Source organism: Telopea speciosissima, chromosome 6 (genome assembly GCF_018873765.1).
Source record: "Telopea speciosissima isolate NSW1024214 ecotype Mountain lineage chromosome 6, Tspe_v1, whole genome shotgun sequence".
Taxonomy (NCBI): Eukaryota; Viridiplantae; Streptophyta; class Magnoliopsida; order Proteales; family Proteaceae; genus Telopea; species Telopea speciosissima.
This window is the reverse complement of record NC_057921.1, coordinates 48,384,289-48,408,965: the sequence shown is the minus strand read 5'-3', so window position 1 is coordinate 48,408,965 and position 24,677 is coordinate 48,384,289. Positions and strand designations below refer to the sequence as shown.

The 24,677-nt window shown below is 37.8% G+C and overlaps 1 protein-coding gene and 1 long non-coding RNA gene across 3 annotated transcripts; one reads left to right on the top strand and one right to left on the bottom strand.

The window, feature by feature from the left end:
* Positions 1-24,205, top strand: LOC122663592 (cold-responsive protein kinase 1-like). Of its 2 annotated transcripts, XM_043859186.1 has the most exons (8): positions 1-397; positions 4,634-5,031; positions 5,582-5,704; positions 7,646-7,773; positions 8,084-8,297; positions 9,228-9,459; positions 19,174-19,324; positions 23,862-24,205. In XM_043859186.1, exons 1-8 carry the CDS (start codon positions 6-8, stop codon positions 24,171-24,173), a joined length of 1,950 nt encoding a protein of 649 aa, XP_043715121.1. In that variant the 5' UTR covers positions 1-5; the 3' UTR covers positions 24,174-24,205. The 2 variants fall into 2 exon arrangements, with proteins under 2 accessions (XP_043715121.1, XP_043715122.1); XM_043859187.1 differs by lacking the exon at positions 5,582-5,704.
* On the bottom strand, positions 19,173-19,616 carry LOC122663593. Its single transcript, XR_006333198.1, has 2 exons — positions 19,428-19,616; positions 19,173-19,364 (listed from the first exon to the last, which is right to left on the bottom strand). It is a non-coding gene; the product is annotated as an uncharacterized LOC122663593 (long non-coding RNA).
* Positions 24,206-24,677: the final 472 nt, after the last annotated feature.

Here is a 24,677-nt window from a genome sequence, read left to right as displayed (position 1 = left end):
CAGAAATGCAATTACAGAGAAGAATTGGACTGTTTCTAATTAGTAAACTATGTATGTTTGTGATTCTCTGGTTGGATCCAATCCTCTGTGATCCTCAAACCAATCTGCTCATTAAAGGTTGCAGTCAATACAATGCGACGGAGCTGCCTGTGTTCTACGCCAACCTAAACGCCACGTTAACGGAACTCCGGAACCAGCTTGCCGGTCCGAACAAAACGTTTTTCTCTACGTCTCAGCAGGGCCAGTCATCGAACCCAGTCTATGGAATGGCTCAGTGCAGAAACTACCTCTCCACCACCGATTGCCTTGTTTGCTTCGATTCTGCCGTTGCTCTAATCAGAACCTGTTCGGCGGCTAACGGCGCTCGCGTTATCTTTGACGGCTGCTTCTTGAGGTAAGTTTTTTGTTTTCGTTTTTGTTTTTTGCAATCTCACTTGCCCTCTTTTATTATTTGCCGTTCCCTTTGGTTTTTGTTTTTTTGATGGAAACCGTTCCCTTTGTTTTATGGCAAAAGGTTATTAACTTATGAGCTAATGTTCTGTGTGCCGCAGCGTAGCCTGTGCCCAGGCATATGGGTCTGCCATTCAAGGGGCAGGGTGGTCATTTCACCTATCTTTATGTGTTTTGCTCATCCCCATGTGTCTGGGCGCAGCCTGTCCTCCGGCACAATGAACATTTGGCCTTAACTTATTATGCACGGTTTTGGCCTTCAATGGTTGGTTGGAAGAAAGTGAGGGATGTGAAATTACATTTTTACCCTTACATCATCCAATGATTAAAAAACTCAACCATGCACGTCCATGATTATGTATAAAACATTCTATTTTTATTTTTTTAGGCCGGAAATTCTCTATGGGGAGCATGGTCCTAGCGTACGGAACCAATGAGAATGTGCACAAAAGCATCATGGGGGGTGGGATTTCCACTTTCCATTGGAGGCAGGGTAGTTATTTTGGCCCCCACTATGTCTGAGCGTGAGCTGCACATTCCCTTCTCCCACAAGAAACTTTTTCCCTATTCTTTTATTATTATTAATTTTAAAAAAAATGGGGAAAAGAATGCTACATGGTTACATGGCCTGTGTGGCTCCTAGGCGTCCTATGCCTAGACACAAAAGTACGTGAAAGTACTGTGTTGCCCTATGGAAAGACAGAAATCCCACCCAAGTTGATGCTTGCATGCACGATCACATTGGCCAGCACACGCGTGCAGACTTTAGAGTCCTAGTCAGCGATCTGTCTCCCTTATTTTATTTTTGGGAAAAGGAACGTAAACCGATGTTGTGCCTCGGCATGCACCTACGCTCAGGCACAACCACGCGTGAAATGACCGACGCATCCCTGGTCCTTTCCGCCTTTCCAGGGGGTCCTCCAGTCATTTCATGCACGGCTATGCCTGGGCATAATTACACGCCGAGGCACAGCACCGGTTAGTGTTCCCTTTCTTTTTATTTTTTTGAGAGGAATTCTTACAGTAATGTGAGGGGAATCTCCATGCCACAATAAACCACTAATCAATTTGATCAAGAAACCACATGGTCAAGGATGAGAGAGAATATGAGGGAGTCGACATCCTTCTTTCCTTTTTTTTTTTTGGGGGGGGATGGTAGGGGTTGGGGAGGGGGAGGGGGCGGGGAAGGGGAAGAACACTACTAGTATGCCGGCATATGCTAACATCTCCCTGTTTCTACACATACTTGTAGTCGGTGTAGTGATGATATATTAATGAACCTTTTCACCAGTTAAATTTCAACTACAGAAAAAAAACATTTTAGAACTATATAAACATTCAATTTCTATATGCTTAAAAATTTGTCCAAAGTTATGAAATTTTTTAATATGACACTAACTTCTACCATAATAAGATATTCGATGATAATGATAATTTATGTATTTGACCTGCAAGATGTCCTTACGGACTGCACTATACTAGCATTTTCAACATTCACATTTTTTTTTTCTGTGAAATCAACATGCACATTGAACATCATAATTTCGCAATTACTTGTTTAATATTTTATAAAAATATAATTAATTATATGTAGGCAAATGCCCTTATTGTCATTCTTTATTATTTCTTAATTCAGTTATGGATGATATTAATGAACCTTTCACCAATCAAATTTCAACTATAGAAAAAAAAAATTTAGAATTATATAAACATTCTCTTTCTATATGCATTAAAAATTTGTCCAAAGATGTACCCAAAAAAAAAATTTGTCCAAAATTATGAAATTTTTGAAAATGACACTAACTTCTACTATAATAAGATATTAGATGATAATGATATTTCTGTACTGACGTACAAGATGTCCTTACGGACTGCAATATGCTAGCATTTTCAACATTCACATTGAACATCATAATTTTACAATTACTTGTTTAATATTTTATAAAAATATAATTAATTATATGTAGGCAAATGCCCTTATTGTCTTGCTTGATTACATCTTAATTAAGTTATGGATGATATTAATGAACCTCTACCCCAATCTTTTTTTTGTTTTTGTACGATCACCAATCAAATTTCAACTCTAGAAAAAAAACATTTTAGAATTATATGAACACTCTATTTCTATATACATTAAAAATTTGTCCAAAATTATGAAAATTTTGAAAATGACACTAACTTCTACGATAATAAGATATTAGATGATAATGATATTTCTGTATTGACCTACAAGATGTCCTTACGGACTGCACTATGCTAGCATTTTCAACATTCACATTGAACATCATAATTTTGCAATTACTTGTTTAATATTTTATAAAAATATAATTAATTATATGTAGGCAAATGCACTTATTGTCTTTCTTGATTACATCTTAATTAAGTTATGGATGATATTAATGAACCTTTTCCCCAATCAAAATTTTTTTTTGGTATGATCACCAATCAAATTTCAACTCTAGAAAAAAACATTTTAGAATTCTATAAACATTCTATTTCAATATGCATTAAAAATTTGTCCAAAGTTGAATTTTTTTGAAAATGACACTAACTTCTACTATAATAAGATATTAGATGATAATGATATTTTAGTATTTGACCTTCAAGATGTCCTTATAGACTGCACTATGCTAGTCCATACCGATCTACCGATACAAGATTGGTCAGGAATCGATATCTGTCTCCACAAATACCGATGCAAATTTGCCGATTTGATACCGATTCCTCAAACCATGCCCTCCCCCCCTCCCCAAAAAAAAAAACAAAAAAAAGAAAAAGAAAAGCAAATATTCGGAATAACAATTTTATGATTCATATTTATTTCAGATTCTTGTTAACCAATTGGCTAATAGTGAAGAGTTTTACTTCACTAGGCATAGTGACGCCTAGAGGATCCTATAAAAATAGGAAGATTTGTGTTCAAGCACATTACTTGGAAAGGGCTTCTTTAAAGGATGCACTATTTTTGCCACTTCGTAATCTCAAGATCGGTCAAAGCCCATACTGATCCAGATTGGTCAAAATCGACCAGGATAGGTCAAAATTAGGGTTTTGTTGGATCAATCCTGAAATCAGCTAATATCGGTTAGAAAGATAATAAAAATTAAAAAAAAAGTATTTGTATAAGTGTTATACATTTAGGCTGAAGTTACTAAATAGACACATATTGTAAGCCAAATCATAAATTTAAATGGAAATTTTTCAAGAAGAATGAATTAAGAAAAAAATCAACCATTGCACGTGTATCGGATCAAAAATCTAGTGACCGAGTTCAAGGATCGTTCGTATCTTGAGATCGGTCATAATTGATACTAATCCAATCTGGGTGAATCGTCCAATCCGATCCCAATATTTATGAACCATACATGAAAAATTAACATAATAATTCAAACCATTGCATATCTAGGAAATAGTGTAGATTAATCACATGTCATACTTCAAATGATTGTTCAATCAAATATCCTTTCATGTATTATCATGCATCCCCATAGTCCTCATGCCGTCCACACCCTCTCTGGCCCTGTTTGACTTTTCGGTTGAAAAAATGTTGGGGACATGCAGGCATGGACCAGGTGGTTTAACCAAGGTAGAGACCAAAGTAATAAGCAGGACCCACAATACCAGCTTCTTGCCTCTCCAAATTCTCCCATTTGAGAAATGCTAAATACAACCAACATATACAGATTAGGCTCATCTCCTTGGAGGGCATCGCCCAAGTCACACATCTTGATGGTTGACTGGTCATGCCCCGGGATGTGTGCGGCATAACCCAACTGTTTGATGTCTCATTGGGCACTCATTGGGGGATGCCCTCTAAGGAGACGATCCGAATCCAACATATTGCCATTTATTTATGATTGCGTATACGGCCCCTCTCCTACGAGCCCGACGAGTACCCAGTGAAGCATCCAACGGCTAGGATGTTGGGTGCACTGGGATACACACCAAACCCCGTGCAGGCACACATCCCTGCACACCCAGCCAGCCCAGCCGTTGAAATGCCTCACCGGACGCCTGCTTGGGTGCTGGGCTAATTTCCTTTTCTCTATTTTCCGGCCCAAGATTTTAAAGCATTAATGACCGTTATAAAGACAGTCAGCAAATAGCTTTGGTTTATTTCTAACCAAAAAAAAAAAAAAAAGCTTTGGTTTATGACTCTATCCACATTGTCTATGTTTAGATTTGAGAGCAGCAGCTTCTTCGACCAGACTACTGAACCAGGCAATACGGCAATCTGCGGGAACAAAACCGCAACTAGCACGAACGGTTTTCAGACTACCGTCAATACGCTGTTGAATGATCTCGTAACTGCGACTCCCAAAATTAATGGTTATTTTGCGGCAGTGAAGAGCGCGGTAGCTGCTTCCGGTGGTGCTGCAGTGTACGGTGTGGCTCAGTGTGCGCAGACTGTGAGTGAAAGTGGGTGTGCGGATTGCTTATCTGTAGCGTATAAGAACATCGAGATCTGTGTTCAAGAATCCGATTCGAGGGCTGTAGATGCGGGGTGTTTTATGAGGTATTCTCAGACGGCGTTCTTTGCGGACAACCAGATAACGAATATAGCGCAATACCTGAACACCGGTAAGTTGGAAGTTGGTATTATAATTGGACCGGAGACTGAACCACATCCGGTTTGGTTGAGATCAGACCATCGAACTACAGAGTTTTGGTTTATTAGGTCAACGGTTCTACAAATAGGTTTTGTCCATTCTTCTCAAACTAAGGCTATAGAAAAGAAAAGCAAAAATATTACGAAACAAAAATCATGATAATACAATGATTGATTTGTGTCTATCTCTCCTTAAATTCAATTTTTTTTGAATTTTTTCTTTTCTTGACATCTAAACATAGCCTAAATAGTTTAGTTTAGTTTTTTGGACATATTAAAGCCCATGCAATCCTCTGACCCCCTTCCCCAATTTGGCAAACAGTTTTGTATGCGGTTGTGCATCATGCACAATTACGCACAGAATGTCGGATGGAGATAATAGGGGGGTTGAAATGATCAAAACCCCCCTCTTTTTATTTGACGAATGATTTCAATGATCATGTACATCCGTTCATGAACCCGTTCCCCAATGTTACTTTTTTTTTTTTAAATTGCTAATGAAGGACTCTTGTTCATCTATAGGAAGTTCAAGTAAGAACAACGCCATTATTGGGGGTGTTGTTGGAGGAGTTGCCTTTCTTTTGCTTCTCAGTCTACTCATCACATTCTTACTAAAATCCAAGAAACCCAAGAAAGCTCGGGAAGGTTAACAACTTCTTTCTTTATTCCTTTCAGTTATGTCTAAATTTTATGGATAGAAAGGCATCACAATCTCTACTCACATGTTAAGTTTCAGAATGAGTTAACAAAGTTCATTACACTCACATAAAAAATAAAAAAAAAAGGTCTTGAAATAAAGGTTGGGGAGCCTAGCTCCCACACACCCATGGTAGGAAGCTGTCCTATATTCTCAGTTTAAAAACCAATAACTTCCATATGACTAATCAAATGGGACCCAAAACATGGCTTTGAAAATCCAAGGCCATGGGAGAATGCATAATAATTGTCGGTGTATTGAGCCATAATACATGGAATGCATGTCAATACATTATGAGGTATTTGGTTGAATTAGAATCTAAAATTTAACAAGTGGACAATCTAGACAATGATATTTCTGTCCAACAATTAGAATAGTTGCATCATCTATCCACATGGCGAGGTGTGTAAGAGCTTTAGTCTTGAATTTTTTTTTAGGGAAAAGGCTCTCTAAGCCTAAGGCGTACACTGCGCCTCGTCACATTGAATTATTTTATTACTTTTTTAGAAGAGAGAGAAATAATGATTAAAGAATTAATGTGTGAGAGAGAGAGAGAGACTAGAGTAAGGGTGTCAATTTGGGACCAGAAACGAGAACCGTCCCAAAATCATCATGCTAAAACCTAGTATTGGACAGTCCCATTAATAAACGGAACAATATTGAGATTTGATTTTGATACCAAATAATAAATGGAATGGGACAATTATGGAACGGGGTTTCTAGCGGTACCAGTACCGAAAATACCGGTTAGGTGTCAAATGGAATCGAAACTATCAGTACCCTTTCAAAGAATATATTTCATGTTCTTGTATTCAAGTTTTATGATTGTAGTTTGATGTATTTGGATGGTATTTTCTCTTATGGAGGTTTCAAGCGATGGACCTTTACTTTTGTTTCTATAATTTTTTTTTTAATGATGGCACTAAAACCATATATAGGTTTGTTTATTTCATCTTCAATAATTCTTCGTCATGTTGAGAAGTTTACATTACATTTGATCTTAGGGAGTTTGAAGAAGTAAAATTAGGGGTGAAACAGGGTTAGGTTGGGCTGAGATATCTTAGCCCAAGCCCAACCCTACTAGACTCAGTCCAGCCCGACCTTAATTGACCCTGATCGGGCTGGGCCGAGTTGGTCTTGATTGACCCTAATTCTATGCATTTAAAAAAATAGAGACACATTATTGGCATCGCATCTTGAACACATATAGCTTTCATAATTCTATAGAAAATGAAAGCCCTGGTGAGACGTTATCTTACAATTTAACCTAAAAACTTAAAATGTTAAAATACTTTTGTCAGACTGTCGATCTATAGGCAATTACATTTAAAACAAAAATTTTAAAGGTAAAACATAACCTAACACAGGACTGGGCTTAGCCTGAGGCCTCCAACTTGGCCCAACCGGACCTGACCCCAGGCCTGAAAATTTCACCCTCAAGGCTGAAAAATTCAGCTCAGACCCTGTTCAAACTCAAGATAGGCTTAGGCCAACAAGGCCAAACTTACACCCCCTAAGTGAAATCGTGAAATCCATCATGGTTTCGCCAGCTACTACCCAAGTAAATGAGTGCAAGCACGGTTCTGTACCTGGTTTTGTTGCAACTGAAGGATATGAAAGTATGAGATTCTCCTTAGCTTCCATATTCTATGTTGCTTTCTAATAGTGAAAAGTTCCACAACATTAATAATGGAACCATCTTTTTATGAACCATTTTTGAGATTGGCACCTCTGGTAGAGACTAGAGAGTACCCTACTTCCACAGGAAACCCTCTCTTTTTTTGTTTACAAAGGCAAAAGGTTTGTTGATGCACAAAAGTTAATTAATCGGTATTATCACATGGTCTAATGGTTCTAAACTATCCTCCTTGTTCTTCTTCGTTCCACAGGAGATATACTAGGAGCTACAGAGCTTCGGGGACCAGTGAATTTCTCTTATAGAGATCTTAAAATTGCAACCAAGAATTTCTCTGAAGAGAATAAACTTGGACAAGGAGGATTTGGAGATGTCTACAAGGTTACTTTTGACCTTTTCGTCATTTCTATGATGAGTATGTTTTGCTTCTCAAATTCTGAATTTAGGATTTTTAAAGATTTTTATTTGTCTCATGGATGGATTTCTGAAAGAAATCTTCTTGATTTGATCTTCCCCACATCTCCCATTTTTTCTTGAGTTGATTAATTTAGAGAAACCAACTAGTCCTTGTTTCACTGCTTGTGCAAATCAAAACTTGAATTGTAACATCTTTGTTGTTAAGAAATATTCAATGTGTAGTTTGTTCATGGGTTAATGAGATTCCTGTTGAAAATTCTGTTTGCATTCACAGGGGGTTCTGAGAAATGGAACAATAGTTGCAGTCAAGAAACTTATAATAGGTAAATCCAGTAGAGCAAAGACGGATTTTGAAAGTGAAGTGAGGCTTATAAGCAATGTACATCATCGCAATGTTGTCCGCCTTCTTGGGTGTTGCAGCAAAGGCCCGGAACTGCTGCTTGTTTATGAATACATGGCAAATAGCAGCCTCGACAAGATTTTGTTTGGTAATCATCTACTTGATCTTATGATAACAAACTTGCAATTTGGACTTCTTAGTGCCTGACAATTATCTGTTATTATCACTTTTGGCTCACCAATGTCACTGTCTAATTATGGGTGGGGCACTTGTGCATGATTGGCATTTGATTGGGGAAAAAATTTAAGCATGGGATGTGTGAGAGAACGGAAGTCCTTTTACTTGAGTGCATTTGGTGATTGGGAGGATACAGAAAGGGTTTGGAGGTCTGTAAGCAATGGTGAAAGGAATGGATTTAGGACTTTTCTGATGCTTCCTCTGTGTAGAATAGTATAGTGAATAAGAGAGTGCGATATTATGAATCTGTTTTTTTTTTTTTTTTTTTCATTTGCTTCTTATTTCCTTTCCTGGTTTAGTAATGATGAAGACATATGAATTATCAAAAGAAAGGGGCAAAGCCCACGAGGAAATCATCTCTATAGAATGATGAGATTTATATCCTAGGTCACAAGGACAAAGCACAATTTTGGTGTCTGACACAGGTACAGGGTTTCCAACACGACAGAATTGTTGAGTATTTCCAAGTATATGATTTAATCTTATTTTGCCTAACACGTTAGGCAGAGTTTGAGAATCATACCATATTGATTAAGTCAGTGAACTTGGACATCTCCATATACTTGTATGCCCTCTCTACCTAAAAGCTTAAGTTTTTGGGTTGAATTCTTCAACAAGAATAAGTCTTTGTTATGTAGTATATGATTCTCTCTCCAATTTTGATTTAATTAAGGAGAAAAAGAATTGAAAACTATACCATATTTATTACGTGAAATATAATATCATTGTGAGTTCAAATTAGAAATCTGTTCTCCTTTTATAGTTTTTAACAATGAATTTTAAAGTTCATCTCCCTACCCAATCTTCATGCTTTGGTGTGACTGTAATTCTGCTTTATCAGGTGAGAAGCATGGGACTCTCGACTGGAAACAGCGGTTTGACATAATTGTTGGCTTGGCAAGAGGGCTTGCCTATCTACATGAGGAGTTCCATGTGTGTATTATACACCGAGACATAAAATCTAGTAATATACTGCTGGATGATTATTTCCAGCCCCGAATTGCGGATTTTGGGCTGGCAAGACTTCTACCAGGGGATCAGAGTCATCTAAACACCAGATTTGCTGGGACCTTGTAAGTCTAGTTAAAGTGTCTTTCTTCCTCTTTCATTGTATGTCTTGTCCATGTGATATATTTAGAGATACAGATCTAATGGCTGCAAATTACCTTAGACAGACCATGAGCCAAGAATGCCCTCAGGGCTTAGGCCTTGAGCCAAGGTTTAGGCCTTTAGGGTATTCTATCAGAGCTTGCCAACAAAGCCTGAGAGGAAACAAAGGCTTTTTTGTGAACATTAACTCACAGCATGCTGAATTTCTGATTCATGTCATTCTTAGCGGTCTAATGAACTAAAAGTTCCCCTGATTGAGTTATCTTAGTCATCTATCCTATGTCATCCTTACTTATGGGCAGGGTTGTATTAAAAATTGAAGAGGAAAAAGAAAATTGAAATTTTAAAAGTGGACTATGATGAGTGATGACCTAACGGTTGATTTTATCCTAGATGATCTCCAATGTGGCCAAATCAAACAGCTTTTATAGTCCCTTCATTTAAGCATAGATATTGGAAATTGTTGGTTTGTGGATCATACCTGACAAGAAGATCATATATGTTGGAATATGTACTCCAGAATACCGTGGGGGTATCTAGTCCTTTTGGGGTAGTCTTTATATTATTAAGTGTAAGTCGGCTTTGTGGGTTTTAGTCCCACATCGTCTATTTTAGTCTCTTGTAACTTTCCCCTCTATTATAAATAGAGGGGCTTACCTATCAATTAATACAAGCAATTATTCTCTCATTCTCTCTTTTCTAGCCCACGATTCTACCAACATGGTATCAGAGCTAGTCTGATCTAGGTTAGAAAAAGAGAAGAAAACCCTCATCCATCTCTTCAATCGACTTCTCCCTTCTTCTCCCTTTCTCGGCTTCTCCTTCTTCTGTTCTTCTTCCTCTCAACCTGTAAAGGGGCAACACTAATGTGGTAAACACAGCATATCAATGATTTAGTTGTTGCCCCCCTCCCTTTCTACCTTTTTTTATTAAAAAAATTTTGTTCGAAATCTGATGGAGCCATACCTGCGATATTGGAGCTGTCCAGAATTTTTGGAGATCTGATTTCTACCTAATGTAGACTGATCCTCCATTGTTGGAGCCCCCTATGCAGCCTTTTCCAGCACTCTTCTACCCTATTCCATAGTCTTCCTTCCCTTTCTTTCTTTCTCTCCATCTTTTATTAACTTTTCCAGCCTTCATACCCAAATCGATCTCAACTTGTCAGGGTTTTGACCCTCTTTTAAAACCCCGACTCCAATCGATTTTGGGGTTTCCCTTTTCAGATGCAGCTGATTTTTTAGGGGTGATTCCCTACTACTACAAGCCTTAATCGACCTAAGTTTGGACACTTTCTGATGGCTGGATTTGTTTTTACAGCAAAACCTTCTCAACCTGCTATTTTTGGGTACCTGTTAAAACCCTGACTCAAATCGACATTAAGGTTACATGTTTCAATTTTTGCTGATTTTTGGAGGGATGATTACTCCAACTACAAGGACCGCTCGACCTCAGTCTTAGCCTCTTTCCAAGTGTTTGAAGACCCCTAACCCCAATCGATCCTCCTTTTCAGGGTTTTACAAAACCCTGACACATCAATTTTAGGGTTAGGGTTGATTGCTGCTGTTGGAGTTTTTTGGAGGTGTTTCTACCATCAAGAGGGACATTCTACTTCAACTATTCATGGCTTGAAGAAGTTATATTACACAAGATAGTTGCTGCCCTATTTTTCCTGCAATTTTTGGTGTTTCTCCCACTTGAAGATCAAGTCTCAATCACCAAGGAGATTGGTTATTCGAACTGGAGATCCATTCCCGCAGTTGTGGTCAACATCTATTACCAGAAGACATCACCTTTGACAAGTCATCATCATTTTTGTTGAAGCCCCCTTCCCTACAATCGATCTTCACTTTCAAGGTTTTTTTACAAAACCCTGACTATAATCGATCTAAGGGTTAGGGCAGTCCACTCTTGCTGATTTTTTTAGGAGAATTTTATAACCATCAGAGGAATATTCAACCCATATTTCAGTAACATTCATCAGTTCTTTTTGGTAAAAATTCAGGTTCATTCTTATGGCTCGGTTTCTCCAATTATCAACCTATTTTTTTTACTTGTTCCTATGTGGCCGGCTGCTTCAACTACCTATGGATCTTATTGGTTCTTTATCTTATATTTGCTGGTTCTATTGAGCTTTACTACATATATTGCTGGTTTTATTGATTGGCTTCTGTAAGCATGGCTGGTTGACATGTTATTGCTGCCTTTATGTGGACTACTGCTGCCCTATTATTGAGACTGAGTATCCTACTATTGGAGATCGAATTTCTTTCATTATTGAAGACTCGTATCTACTACCCTGGAGATCAGCTTATTTGGGATTACAACAGTGTGTTCCAAGGTTATTGGTTGCAACTACGAACCTATTCAGTTATGTGAAGCTTTTCTGGTTCATATCCGGCTCCCTTTGAGAGCTTGATCCTAGCATTGTTCACAAATTCAGATCTGATCCAAGTTTTTTGTTGAAGCTTCTTACATCCATTGCTGTCCAAATATCTTCGTCAGTTCTATTTAGCATGTGGGAGTTTATAGTTTGGAATTTTGCACACTAATACTTCCTTGTGTGAAAATCAATCAAGTTTTTACAGAATGGTACCTTCTCCTTCTACAAATTAGACCTGTTTTTTTTAATTCAGATTGGATCATTGGAGATTGGTGTATTGGAATTAATTTGATCGATTGAAAGAAGGTTGTAAATTACTGTGTTGCTTTGTCCATGGTTCATTATCCCACTGCTTCTTTTCACTTCACCACCTCCCAAACCATACCTTTGGCATATACCCATAACCACCTTGGAAGTTTATGGTATTCTCTAAATTGCCATTTCTTCTCTTTCCATTACCCTTGGCACCTTTTGGAAGATTCTGGAATGTTATGTTTTTGCCCTATCACTTACATCGTCTCTGTTATGTCCACGTGCACTACACATGAGGGGGGGATTATGTACAGTATACTGCAGTCATTGCAGAAAGCAAAACTTGCAGGAACACTTGGTGCAAAACATAGAAGATCAGAGTTTTCACCATTGCCAATGGGTATCTACTTTGTTATTGGGGTGAGTTTGCCGTAAGGAGGAGATTGGTATTAAAGTATTGAAGATGTTTGGTGATTTCCTGCCTATATGAGGTTGTACAGTTGGGTTGATTTTTTCCGCTGCTTGATCTTTTCTGCTGCTTGATTCATCTGCTCGCCACCCTAGTTACTTATCTTCAAGATTATCATTCAGAGATTCATCACTGGACAGCAATAGAAGATTGGTAAAAGCTGCCTTTTTTGGAAGACATTCTAGTCCCGGTTTGCTGATCAAGTGTGCCCAAGTTTTGAAGATCTATTTTTTCAAGTTCTTGAAGGTTCATTTGGGAGCTGCATTCGTCTTGAAGCTGGATTCTGCTACAACTTATTTTTTCCCGTTTTGTTCAAGCTGGAATGTTATGTTTTTGCGCTATCACTTACATCGTCTCTGTTATGTCCACGTGTACTACACGTGAGGGGGGGATTATGTACAGTATACTGCAGCCATTGCAGAAAACAAAACTTGCAGGAACACTTGGTGCAAAACATAGAAGATCAGAGTTTTCACCATTGCCAATGGGTATCTACTTTGTTATTGGGGTGAGCTTGCCGTAAGGAGGAGATTGGTATTAAAGTATTGAAGATGTTTGGTGATTGCCTACCTATATGAGGTTGTACAGTTGGGTTGATTTTTTCCGCTGCTTGATCTTTTCTGCTGCTTGATTCATCTGCTCGCCACCCTAGTTACTTATCTTCAAGATTATCATTCAGAGATTCATCACTGGACAGCAATAGAAGATTGGTAAAAGCTGCCTTTTTTGGAAGACATTCCAGTCCCGGTTTGCTGATCAAGTCTGCCCAAGTTTTGAAGATCTATTTTTTCAAGTTCTTGAAGGTTTATTTGGGAGTTGCATTCGTCTTGAAGTTGGATTCTGCTACAACTTATTTTTTCCCGTTTTGTTCAAGTTGGGCATTAGTACCTTGTATGCACCAACTTGAGGGGGAGTGTTAGCATTATTATGGAGTTTTTTTTTTATTTAGTTCAAGCTGAATTTTCTTTCTTTAATTCTTTGTATAATCCAGCTTGAGGGAGAGTGTTGGAATATGTACTCCAGAATACCGTGGGGGTATTCTGGTCCTTTTGGGGTAGTCTTTATGTTATTAAGTGTAAGTCGGCTATGTGGGTTTTAGTCCCACATCGTTTATTTTAGTCTCTTGTAACTTTCCCCTCTATTTAATACAAGCAATTATTCTCTCATTCTCTCTTTTCTTGCCCACGATTCTACCAACAATATATTATCAAACACAACCATTTCACATCCTTTTAAAAGTTTCCAGAAAGCTCACACTAATCTTTCTCATTCAACAAACTCTAGCTTCATATAAGATGTAACTGTGTCCATGTGTTGCTTTAGTTACAAAAACCATGAAGACTGATAGAAAGTAACAAAAGGGACAGTTGGAGCTATTAAACTCTTTGATGATTGGATTGATTGTCTTTTGATGAGAAACACTGATCTGATTGCCTAATGAGCTTTCGTTGAGACCCCTTCTATAATCGTGGGATCAGTGACTCATGGTAATAAACTGTCATTTTGCCCAATTCATCAGTATTCATAAGCTCATTAGTTGTGTATTTTTAGCAGATATATATGCATCTATCACCTGAATTGCTCCAAACCAGTATACTGTCAATATATCTGAAATGTTGGTGACAGTATTAACACTTTGTCAGGTACATTTTATAATGTAGTTCTAGATTGGTAGGAGACCAACTAGAAACCAATAACCAGGATCTTCTATGAACTAGGTAATTCGGCTATGTCAAAATAGGTGAAAATTGTGAAATTATGGTTAAGGTTTGATGGGACCTAGGGTTTGATGGTAGGGTTAGGTTAAGTTGATGTTGGGCAGAGTCTATCAGTGAAGTTTACATTAAGTTTTAATGGAGGAATGTGCACTGGAATGAATAGGTAACAAGTTAGGTTTAGGGTTTTGGGTATCGAAAGGCAGAAGATGATGGAATCTAGGGTTTAGGGTGGGTGGATTGGGCAGCAGTATGGATCGAGTGCTCTAATGGGGCAGGGGAGTGTTCGATCCAAATTTGGGCAGGTTATGTTGGTTGGTTTGGTCTGGACAGAAATTAGGTTATGGGGAAAAGGTTAGGAGATGTGGGGAATGCTAGGGTTTGGTGGTTTAGAGGATTTGAAGGAAGGTTGGGGATGGGGTGATTCAAATTCACTGTTGTTGAAGAGATCCCTTGGCAGTAGCTTGTTTGAAGATGAAAACTTGAATAAAAATCAGAATTTGAGCAAAGAACTTGAAGAGAGTTTCAAAGAACCACCCGGGCTTCACACCGCAAGAAGTCGATTGGATCAAACACCAATCCCACCAGCCTTGATCAAACACAAGACAATCTCCTTGGAGAAGAAACAAGTTGCAGCAGCAGCCTTGAGCAGAAATTTTTCAAAATTGTGAGGTAAGAGAGCCCCGCACTTTTTTGTCTTTATTTTTTTTTTTTGGTAAAGAAATTTGTCTTTATTTCTAATGGCCAAAAGCCTAATACCTAATCAGCCTAGGAGAAGGAATATTCCCCCTATCCGAACTCTATTACATTGTCACTAAAAGATCATGTGACTAACTTAAGTTGGTCACATGACTACTTCAAATAAAAACACTTAATAAAAGACTAATTAAATTGAATCATTGGTTCAACCAGCTTTGGACCGGTTCAATTTAAAACATAAAATAAAAAATAAGTATGCAAAATCTAATACACGAAGAAATCCCTACAAACTAGTAGGACACTTGGACTACTACTTCTTCTTCTTCTTTCTACGGATGTAGGTCTTCTGATCTGCATCATTTTTGTTTCTGAAGGTGCTAGTCTAGCGTGCTGGTAAGGATTGTGACCATTATCACCACGTCAATCGAATCCTACCTTCACCTTGGGGGGGGGGGGGATGTTGTATGTAACTTAAGCACCCAAAAAAGAGTAGTTTTGGTTGACTGTAACCCACATGCAAAAACAGTGGGTTGCTGTGCAGATTTACCATGTGGCAGCTCAAGTGGGGTTGAAATTTTTATGGACAGGTAGAGTTCAACTTCCTTTGCTCACATGAAGTTTCATTTCAGTCGGGGTCGGTTACGTGGCAAAAACAGAGCATGAAAAAATCCAGGACTACCAAGAGGGTCCATGGGATTACAAGGGTGTCATTGACATACACGGGAGGGTACGTGATTGGATTTGAGGCTGAAATTTGACACGTGGAAAATTTAGAAAATTTCCTAGAAATCCAATAGTCAGAACTGCCACATCACTCTTCCACGTGGCATAATATATGATGTAGATGCACTAGCCTGGCTGGGCAAATAAGACCCAGTTTGGAAACCCAGGCCAAGAAGAGCCAAGCTAATTTTGGCCATCAGCTCCAGCAGGGGTAGTTAGGGTATTTAATATTGGGTTTATTTTTGTAAACAAAAATTAATTTGAAGTGGGATCTTTAGAAGTCGACAGGTATTGGGATAGGAGTCCAGTTTCAGTTTTAAGTTGGTCTTTTTTTTTTTTGGATGGATAATAAGTGGGTCTTTGATGTAGATCACAATTCACAAGTCCATATGTATCAGCAGGAACAAGCCCCAAAACCAGCCCAACAAGGTTGTGGATTCGACTGCTATGAGAGGCAGCCTGGTCTGATGATGTGGCAAGTTTTTGTTGGTTCGATGGAGCACCACCTAAGGCAGCCCAAACTACTTCCCAAAAAACAAAAAAATTTAATGTTTACATAAACAGTACCCGAACTACTGTTCACGTGAAGAGTGTTATGCATCCATAAGCCTTGTATGGAGAAGGAAATAAAAAAAAAAGTTGAGATTCTGTGGGCCCCACTGAAGATAGCAAGCCAGGGCAGATTATATTGCTGATTTAGTTAGTTACTATTCACTTAAGTTTCTATTTTTGTTTACTTTCTATTTTTATTTCAATTTACTTAGTTAAGTCTTAGTTAGTCAAGTCTTAGATTACTTGGTGTACAAGCCTTAGTATTCTCTTGTATGAGGCTTATAGTAGTTTCCTTTTTCGTTACTTTCTAATTTTCAACTCTCTATTTTGTGAAGCTTAGGCCAAGCTATAAATAGGCCCCATCAGTTGTACTTGAATCAGAATTGGAGAATAGAATTTATGGCCAAGCTTGCCATCGGTTATGGGAGAAATTCCTTGTTTGAACACCTAGGACAGCTGTGGGTGAGAGACCCAGACTGAGAGAGCCATTCCCTTACTCCCCCCTCTCTTCTATCTTGTTCTTTATCTTCTTCTCCTTTCTTCTTATCCTTTATGTTCTCCATTCATATGTAATAGAAAACAACAATAAAAAGAAAGAGAGTTTTAGTTATTTAATTTATCCCTTATCGTGTTGATCCTGGCTGCAATCAATCTCCTGCTGGTTTCCATGGTTTGAGGTCGACTTTGCATTAGTCTTTGAGTTAGATTAGGCCAATGGTAGAAAAGTTGTGTTCAGTTTGAGTTTATCTTTGGAATTTGGTTTTAGATTATGAGTAGAAATCCATGAGGAGTCTTAATAAGAGCTGTTAGTAGCCATAAATAGGTAAGCACCCTCAATCATTTAAAGTTAAATAACAGAAAAAATTTGGATTTCATATCCTGCTGAGCTGCTGGTTGTGTAACTGGTTTTCTATCTTTCCTCTGGGCTAAACCGAGTTTTTCTATAATGCGTTCTCTCTCTGAACTCCTCCTCAGATAATCTTATTCCCTCAGTTATTTTATTTCTTCCTTATTTTATCTCTATTCTTCATCTTTATCACCTGGTCGGATACCCTGTTTTATGACCTCTTTTCATCATCTTCCTTGTGTCATATCTCTCTCGACATTACTTAGCTTCCTCTCAGACTTGGTAGTTAAGGTTCTGTTGATGTCTATTGTTTGGTTTCAGACCTCAGGTTGATATTCTATTTATATCTAGTTCAATACTGTGCTGTCTCTGGAAATTCTCTGCAACAGAAATATCACACCATTTAAAGTTGCTTTGCAATATTATTTTCTGGTTTTAGAACAATCACCAGTGCTGGGTGATTCCAATCTCAGAGTTACAGTTCTGTTTGACTTCTCTTTGGGTAGTTACAGCCATCTTTTGAAATACCTATTTGACTGGCTCATCTTCTTCATTCTAATTTCTGAAATCAGTAAACTATTTTCTCATAATTATAACCTCTGGGCAGTGTTTGGTGAATCCTGAATAATCCATTTTCTGGAAACTGCATTAAATTTCTGGAATCTGTTTAACTTCTCAGTCTTCTTCATTCTTCTCTATTGATCCTGGGTTGCTAGTGTGGTTCTAGACTTCCAGTACTTCATTGAGTTTCTAGATTCCATCCATTCTGGACTTTGAACCATACAAATAGATGCCACTCACCAATTATGTCTGTGAGTTGCCGACCACAAAAATTCTTCCCCTCCCCTCAAAATTTTTTTTTTATTTTTATGAAGGAGAAAACTAATAACTCCTTTTCCGTTACATTTTAATTTTTTATGGTTCTTATTAGAACTAATTTATAATCAATTAGAGAACCAAATTTTTTGGATTTATTATGAATCTTAACCACCCAATATTTAGTTATCGCAAAGCCTGTACTGCTGGAGAAGCATATATATATATCAGACACATTATATTGAGCTCCAGTACCCTTTTAGAGTATATTTTTCCCCAAACATTCCATGAAGCATATAGATGCTCATTACTTTATCTGCATACGTTTGATGCATAAACAATAATGCCCTGTAAAATATTCTTGTTAGAGGGTTTCTCTCCAAGCATTCCAGAAAACATGCATACTTTCAATTTTTTGTCCCAAATTTTCACGTATAGTTTCAAAACAGGATTTTCCTACTGAGCCTCTACCAAAGTTTTAAGTGGATTCATCAAATAACTTATTGGGTCCATATGGAAGCTTCTTTAGTTTTTTCATCTCTGAGGTGTTTTTAATCATAAGGGCCATTGCTTAGAGCAGTGGTAAAAGGTTCAGGCTGCCAGGACAAAGCCCGCGTTCAAGTTTTGAGGGCGGCCACTTTGTGTAAAAAATAGCAAAGGTTAGGAGTGACTGTAAACTTACCCCTCCCAGGACCCCACATAGACGGGACCAGCACTGGGTAATGGCCCTTAAGGTATTTTTAATTGTGATTAGTGGGAGATGCCATACAGATATTTCAGACCATCTTCTTGATATACAAATGGCAGATTGAGGCTTCTGTTTGATTTTTGGTTGGGGGGGGCGGGAGTAGGTGTTTCTTTGTGAATCTCATTAAGACATTTATCACTACATTTAGAACAAAGCAAAATGACAATCTTGATTCAGAGGTCATTCCGATGATGAATCAAGCAATAAATATTACCAGCTGTATGATTCTGACCACTTCACAGGGACACCGGTATGAATTGCTAAAAATAATGGGACAAACAGTAAATAAGATGTGAATAAGACAATATATTAATTGTAATTACAAAATTATGAGTGGTTCTATAATTTATTAAAGCATTCGTATGAATTGCTATGTCACGTCACACAGCTTAAATTAGTTCATTCAACAATAGTATGAAGATTTTACTTTTCATTAAAACTGATCAGAAAGCTATTGCATTCTCATGCATCAGGGGTTACACATCACCTGAGTATGCAATTCTTGGGCAGCTGTCTGAGAAGGTGGACACCTACAGTTATGGTGTGGTTGTTCTTGAAATCATAAGTGGTCGAAAGAGCAACGACTTAAAGCTTGAGCCTGTAACACAATACCTCCTTGAATGGGTAAGTTTTTCTGTACCATCATTTGTTGTTCTACCTTTTGCTATCAATAAGTGTAACTGATCAGTAGGAGACCTTAAATTATGTAGGCATGGTTAATAGAGACCCAATTCACATGACTGGATTGCTCATTTCTCAATTTAGTGGATCTTTAAAGTCAATAACCATTTTGAAATACCTAGACATTGTAACTATTGCCATGAGATCTCTGAATTTTTTGCTTCTTTACATTATGAATGATTCTTCTGAGAGGGATTTTGCGCAATAAAGTACAAAAAGTGTAGTAAATGGAAAATCTTGAACTTGAAAAACTGAAAGTTATTCTTTTGAATTTTTCCTTATTTTTTTTCATAATTAAGTTAAATTCAGTTTGGCTGTGGTTAAATAATATGAAAGTATCACTTATATGTCCTCATAGATGACTTCCTAGTTTGAACATTGTATACAATTACTGTAAAATACACATTTCACAAAAATAGAGAGGAAAGTATATATCTCTGCATCTCAATCTTTTAAATGGATGGGTTTATTTTGACATAAGCATGATGAATGTGTTTCACATACATGTTTCTAAGCATGTGCGTACTTTTCCTGTTTCTATAAATTTTTTTACAACCTCCTTCCTTAATCTTCTTTTTGTATTTTCACATACAGACTATGGCACTATTTACTATTGCAAAGAAATATCCTATGGATAAAAATTTTTATTGAAGCAAAAATTATGTTTCGCTTTACTTGTCTATTCTAGATATAAGCTTTTTTTTCATTTATTTCTTTATATTAGCACACCCATTACTATACTTGACTTTCAGTTTGGATTAATAGGGCATGAATACAACAAACAGTTGATCACGTCTATCTGAATTTTTTTTAATATATTCAAGGAATAAGAACAATGGCTCATTTTGAAGTGCAAAGTGATTATTTTAGGTGTCTGGGCTCTATCATAAATAAAGGAGAGATAGAGGATGATGTTACACAGAAAATTAAAATAGGATGGATGAAGTGGAGAGGTGTGTTTTTGGAGTGTTGTGTGATCGATGTATTCTTTTAAAACTTAAAGGAACATTTATAGGGCAGTCATACTACTGACCAAGGTTTTAAATCTCGGATTCGAGGCCTTTTTCGACCCTGCCGAAACCGAAATTTCCCTGGTTTCGACCAAAACCTGGTATTTTTTTGGGCCAAACTCAAAATGTCATGGGCTGGTTGAAACTGGTCGAAACTCAGTATTTTTCGGTCAAACTGGTTGAAACTAGTTGAAATCTGGACCGATCCAGTATCGACCATAAGTTTTGTCCTCGGTTTATGTCGAAAACCGAGATAGCTTGGTCAAAATTGCAAGTTTCGACTGAGATTTAGTTCCATGCTACCGACTATGATGTATGGCACAAAACATTGGGTTGTTAATAAACATCATATAAATAAACTCAGTGGAGCTGAGCTGAGGATGTTGAGATATTAGAGCTGATTTGGGAGTAGCTCCTATACATGATAAGTTGTGAGAAAGCTGTTTGAGGTGGAATGGCCATGTACAATGGAGGCCTTTAGATGCTCCAGTACGGAGGAGTGATTTGATTTGGATTAAAGGAGCTAAAAAAGCCAGAGGCATACCTAAATGACTCTGGGAGAATTGATGAAGAAAGACATGCATAGCTTAGGCCTTGTATCATGTATGGCTTTGAATAGAGCTGATTGGAGGGTAAGGATCCATGTAGCTGACCCCATATAGTTGGGATAAGACTGAGTTTTTGTTGTTGTTGTTGGTTCATTTTGCAGTGTATAAAAGATCAAACCATGGCCAATTTTGGAACTCATATTTTCAAATGCTTCTCTATGGACTTGCTATAGCATTCACATTATCACTGTTCCATATAATCTTCCTTGATTGGACCGAATCATGTAATCAATAGACTACTCATTGAGTGCTTAAAATAGTTGAGGATTATTACCCAATTACCCAATCGTTGAAAAAGAGTCAGTTTTTGTTGTCCATGTAATGGTCTTGGTAATCTTACTAAACCAACCATTTAAAGTTGAGTGTTATTACTGTAAAAAATTGTAACTGAAAACTTGAAACCTACGCACTGGAGGATGCACCCATCATAAATTGAAAAGAAACTCAGAATGTTTGCCCCAAAAGGTTTCCTTAGGAATGGGTCAAGGTCAGAAGGGAAGGATACAAAATTAGAGAAGAAAAGGGTTTCTATAAACCATCGAAAACCTGTCCCATGGTTAGGCTGGTGTTACAATTGTAACAAATTCACGAACCTGAAAACCAGTACCTGTGATAGGGGAAGGGAGAAGAAGAGAACAGAGAGAGAAAGGAACTTGGGGGAAATCCTAGAGCCACGATAGAATTCAGAATCTTAGAATTGTGGCCTAGGTCCTTAGCTTATATTATTAAGTGTCCTACTAACAATCTACAATTAGAGTCAAAGAAGTAAATAAGTAAATAAGTAAATAAAAAAATAACAATGACCAACACTCCTTGACATAGATTAATCTAAACAAACTCTAAGACTAAAGAAGAACTCCCACGACTTAACAAAGAGAACACTCCCCCTCAAGCTGGAGCATATATTATAGGCTCCAGCGCAGTATAGGTTACTGAGAACCACTAACACAAGTGCAGTATGGGTTACTGCGAACCACTGATAAAAGAGCAGCATAGGTAGCTAGGACAACCACAAATACAGCATAAGGTATCTGCGAACGACACATAACAGCATAAGGTTGCTGCGAACCACAAGTAACAGCATAAGGTTGCTGGGAACCACAAGTAACAATAGAAGGTTCCTGCAAATAAGTAACCATCTTTATAAGATAAAATTATTGCTGAGTACACAAGCAGGATACACAAACAGATAATAATAACCTCCAAATAAGTAGATGACACTATGTTGATGACATAAATAGATAATTGCAATAATTTTCAAATATCTCAGATAAGAATCTCATCTCCCTCTCCAGCGTGAACCAGAGACAAAAATTAGGCTTCGGTGATGGTATTCGAACTCTCTCGTTTGGAAACCAGTCGAACCCAAATTTCTCTCTCTTGAGCCTCCCAAATACGACCACTAGCTACCAGAAAGATCCAGCAGCCAGAGAAGAATGTTGACCTGAGATCAAATCCAACGGTAGGTTTCAGACCAGGTCTGATGTTCGTTTGAAATCTCACAACAGGGAAAGCTTTAAGGGAAGGGATTCTAAGGTTTTAGTCGCCTAGGAGAGGGTTTCCTTCTAGCAAAATCTCGAGTCAAACAGAGTTATATTGAGGGAGTTCGAATCAAATCTTTGGGACTGTTGGAGCGGCCCCAAAACAGCGTACAGTAGAATGGAGTTTAAGAACTGAAATAGGAAAGAGAGAATGGGGAAAAGGTGAATTAAAGCTGACCAGGGTAGCAAAGTTTACATTAGATGGAAGCAATCAAAGATGAATCAAAGAAGGAAGATGAAGAGACAAAGATTTCGCTGAGATGGGTTTCAACTAAGGTTTCATAGCCTTTTTTCTTCTTCATAGCTCTGATACCATGTAACAATTCTAAGAACCTGAAAACCAGCTGCAATAGAGGAAGGGAGAAGAAGAAGAGAACAGAGAGAAAACTTCGGGGAAATCCTAGAGCCACGATAGAATCCAGAATCTTAGCCTATCGTGGCTTGTCCTACTAGCAATCTAATTACAGTTAGAGTCAAAGAAGTAAATAAGTAAACTACAAAATAACAATGACCAACACTCCTTAACATAGGCTAAACATAAACAAACTCTAAGATTAAAGACTAACTCCCACAACTTAACAAAGAGAACACTTTCCCTCACGGTACACTTCAAAAACAATGGTAATTCTTTTTTCCTCCAAACCTCCACCCCACCCCCAGCCCAAGTTTTTTAGTGCTCAATGAAAACCCATGGTTAAGTTAGCATTGGACTTGAAATAATTCAGTTGCAAATCTCTAATGTGTACATTTCAGAAATGAACACATTTTATGTCTTAATCCCTAAGTTGGCATTTAATCGACATAAAATTCCAATTTGAACAGAAAATGGATGACCAGTTTTTAGTTCAACTGGTATGCTATATTGTAAAATTAGTTTTCAAATATTGGGTTGACCCTTTAAATAATTTGGATTCTACTGTGTTTTCTGTAATTGAGATTAAACGTTCGTTTCTAATTTTTGTATAATCTATTTTATGTACCTTCTTCATTTCTTCCCTCTGGTCTTTCTTTTGATTCCTTAGTTTCTCCCTCTTGGATAAGTAAATCAGTTTGAAATAAAGAATTCGGTAGCTGAAATAGGAGGCTTTCTTTTATACAGCTATCCATTACTAGATTTGCCTTGAAATGTACTTGCTCAGTACTCAAGTTTCTTAGGAAAATTTTCAAAAACCTAAACAGTCAAATGGTCTGAAAGACCTCCATGGTACAATTTAATCCTCATTTTGTCTACTTTTGTCCTCCGCAGCCAAGAAACTGATTAGTTTGTTTTCCTATTTCTTTTTATTTCCCTCCACTCTTAACTCTCCTTGGGGTTTAACAGGCATGGAAACTGTACGAGGAAGACGAATTGATGAATATGGTGGATAAAAGTTTAAGCTCTAATGCATATGATGTGAATGAAATAAAGAAAATTATAGGCATAGCTCTCCTGTGCACCCAGTCTTCAGTAGCAGAAAGACCCACAATGTCTGAAGTAGTTGTGATGCTGTTAAGCAAGGGGCAACTAGAGCTCACGCCAACCAGACCTATATTCATTGATGCAACTAATAAGATTCGTGGAGATACATCTTCATCTACTGGGTTACCCCCAATCAATGTCACTGATTCAATCACCCAAGTCTCGGGACGTTGAAATATAATTTGGCCAAATTGTAGAGCAGGTAGCAAACTGGTGCTCACCCGGGGAACTCATTTGAGCATTTAATCAGTTAGAGATGAAAGTTTTTGAGTACCCTCCCCCACCCCCCGGGGGGATCTTTATTGTCTCCATCTGTCCCACCATTTCCTCCATTACATCTCATAGGGGGGCGAAAATAACCACCCTACCCCCTGCCTGAACACACTGCCTAGTTGGGGTCCACTCCCGCCTATTAGATGTAATGAAGGAAATGGAGGGGCAGATAAATGGAGACGATAATTACCCCCCCCCCCCAAAAAAAATCCCCCCCCACAAAAAAAATAAAATGAAGTGGACACTGTAATTTTATTTTTTGTTCCTTCTCAGGTGGTTGTACTATAAATAATACAAACCAGTTATACTTATTTCTTCTTTCCCCTTTTATATTAAAGGTTCAGTTTATAACAAAACATAACTGAAGTGGAACAGGGTAGTGAATGACTTCTTTCAAGGCCCCAA

Bases quoted from the DNA above. Each gene is read 5' to 3' on its own strand.
- LOC122663592 (XM_043859186.1), top strand. From the start codon at position 6: ATGCAATTACAGAGAAGAATTGGACTGTTTCTAATTAGTAAACTATGT. The intron at 5,705-7,645 runs GTTAACAACTTC...TTCGTTCCACAG, and splicing joins ACCCAAGAAAGCTCGGGAAG to GAGATATACTAGGAGCTACA. The intron at 9,460-19,173 runs GTAAGTCTAGTT...CTCATGCATCAG, and splicing joins ACCAGATTTGCTGGGACCTT to GGGTTACACATCACCTGAGT.